Genomic DNA, 2,402 nt, shown 5'->3' with positions numbered 1-2,402 from the left:
AATTAGCAAGTTGATCATTTTTTTAACAAAAAATAATGAGTTTAGAACATATAAATAGTCAGACGGTCATGTTGTAACTTTTAATAGTCGGAGACTTAACAAAACAACGCCATATAGTCGGGAAATCATTCTATAATTTTTAATAGTTGAGAACTCAACAAACCAATACTTTATAGTTAGAGGACTATTTTATAAATTTTAATAGTCGAAATACTCAACAAAGTGTTCTATAGATAATCGTCTCTTTTCAGCCCCTCCAAGGTCCGGTCTCTCTTGATCTTGGCAAACTGCCATGTTAGAATCCGACAATGAGTAGAATCCGACAATGAGTAGAATCCGACGTCACCGGCAGGCTTTCTCGAGCTCATCTGAGACCGCTTGCAATGTGCAATGGCTCCTTGAATCGGGTTCCGACTCTCGATCTTTATTTTCACACTGCTGCTTCTGTTAAGAAACTGCAGGTACCGGAAACCGATTGAATTCGAAGATGAAGACGACGAAGAAGTTGAAGACTCGTTCGTCGAAGAATGTCGTTCAATCACCATCGAAAACGACCTCCTATGCCGATTGCTCTGTCCGTTTCCGGTGCACCTGCTTACGTCCGTCTCGGACCAGCACTCGTAAAACGAGTACTCGACCGGATTCAGCTCCCTACTAACAGAACAAGAGTTACAAGGCGAAACATTGCAGGATTCAAAAGGAGTTGGTGTAGTAATGGTGGTAGCTAATGGGGTGCCATAGAATTCTCGGAACATACCATTTTCGTCCCCGTAAACCGAATCGAAACCGATTGGGAGATTTCGAGGAGATGAAGTGGAAGAAGCTTGCCTTTGTAGAAGAGTTCATCAGCAGGGGAAGTTGTGGACTCTCTCTCTCCATGGTAAGAGAAGACATTTGGAACTCAAATTCTCTTGAGGTTCTGGAATTGCAGAAAATATTGGAAATTGAAGTGATTTCCATGTCAATGTATTCATCGTCATCTTCTTCAGGAACATTCTCAGTGAAGCTCACTGCCATTTTCAATGTTTTTTAGGTAAAAATCTGTGTAAGAATCTTAGTTTTAAAAGAGAAGGAGGTGATTGCACTCTGTACAGTGGTGATGCTGCCGTGCTACACTACAATTTTGAAAAAAAAATAGAAATAAATTAATGGGTAAAGTACGCAAATTGACCCCTGACTATAGGGTACCACTTTATTAAGTCTCTCGGTTATTAAAAGTTATAAAATGATCACTCGTCTATTCATTATGTTTTAAACTCGTCATTTTTTCGTTAAAAATTTATAGTATTTTGAGTTGAACGTCAATATGTTGACTGTGATATGATAAAATTTGATCTCATACTCTCAAACGACTATCATAACACAGTCATCATGTTAACATCCAACTTAGACAATCGTCAATATTTAATGAAAAATATGAGTTTGAAACGTAATGAATAGTCGGATGATCATTTTATAACTTTTAATAGTCGAGGGACTTAATAAAGTAATATTTTATAGTTGGAGGATCATTTTGTAACTTTTAATAGTGAATGGACTTAATAAAGCAATACCATATAATCGATCTAGTTAACGGATCTTATTTTATAATTTAAACTTTATTTAAAAATTTCTTAAGTATTTGAATTTCTGTTTAAATTTAATTATAAATATTTATAATATTATTATATTAATTAATTCCAATTTAAATGGTTTTTCTATAATCATATACTATATACATATATATTCCTTCGTATGTAATATATACATATTTCATGCAGAGTTGAGATACTCGACACGAACTTGAAAATCAATCTACTAATTATTAAAAATTTTAAGTTATTCATATTCTATTTTATAACTAAATTTTATTTTAATTTTTTCTATTCAAGTCGAATTTATGAATCGAATTAAAAAAATTAATTTTTTAGAGTGAAGTTCTACTCACCTCTGCTTATACCTAACACATTCAAATATAAATACCCATTTTTTCTAGAGTATCCATTCCCCTCTACTCTAGATAAAATGACGATTAAATTTAAATTTTAGAGTAAATTACGCATTTAACACTTTAATTATCAGTTTTGATCCATTTTAGTACTTAAACTTTCAACTTTTTCAAAATCATACCTAACGTTTAGTTTTCATTTTATTTTAGTATCCCGCCATTAAAAACTTAACACTTTTAGTACCTAAACTATCAGTTTTGGTCCGTTTTAGTGCCTAAACTTTTAAAAAAAAAATCAAAACTTAACGTTAAATTTTGAATGAGTACTAAAATGAAACAAAAACTAAAGTTTTTAACGACAGATACTAAAATGAAACAAAAACTAAATTTTAGGTGTGGTTTTCAAAAAATTGAAAGTTTAGGTACTAAAATGGACTAAAATTGATAGTTTAGGTACTAAATTCATAATTTAACC

The 2,402-nt window shown here is 32.1% G+C and overlaps 1 protein-coding gene across 1 annotated transcript; it reads right to left on the bottom strand.

Annotated features, from left to right (window-relative positions):
• Positions 1-227: 227 nt before the first annotated feature.
• On the bottom strand, positions 228-1,017 carry LOC120156052 (probable membrane-associated kinase regulator 4). Its single transcript, XM_039167462.1, has 2 exons — positions 893-1,017; positions 228-828 (listed from the first exon to the last, which is right to left on the bottom strand). Exons 1-2 carry the CDS (start codon positions 1,015-1,017, stop codon positions 228-230), a joined length of 726 nt encoding a protein of 241 aa, XP_039023393.1.
• Between the last annotated feature and the right edge of the window lie 1,385 nt (positions 1,018-2,402).

This window comes from Hibiscus syriacus, unplaced genomic scaffold (genome assembly GCF_006381635.1).
Source record: "Hibiscus syriacus cultivar Baekdansim isolate YM2019G1 unplaced genomic scaffold, ASM638163v2 tig00111213_pilon, whole genome shotgun sequence".
NCBI classification, from domain to species: Eukaryota; Viridiplantae; Streptophyta; class Magnoliopsida; order Malvales; family Malvaceae; genus Hibiscus; species Hibiscus syriacus.
This window is presented reverse-complemented; position numbering and strand designations above follow the sequence as displayed.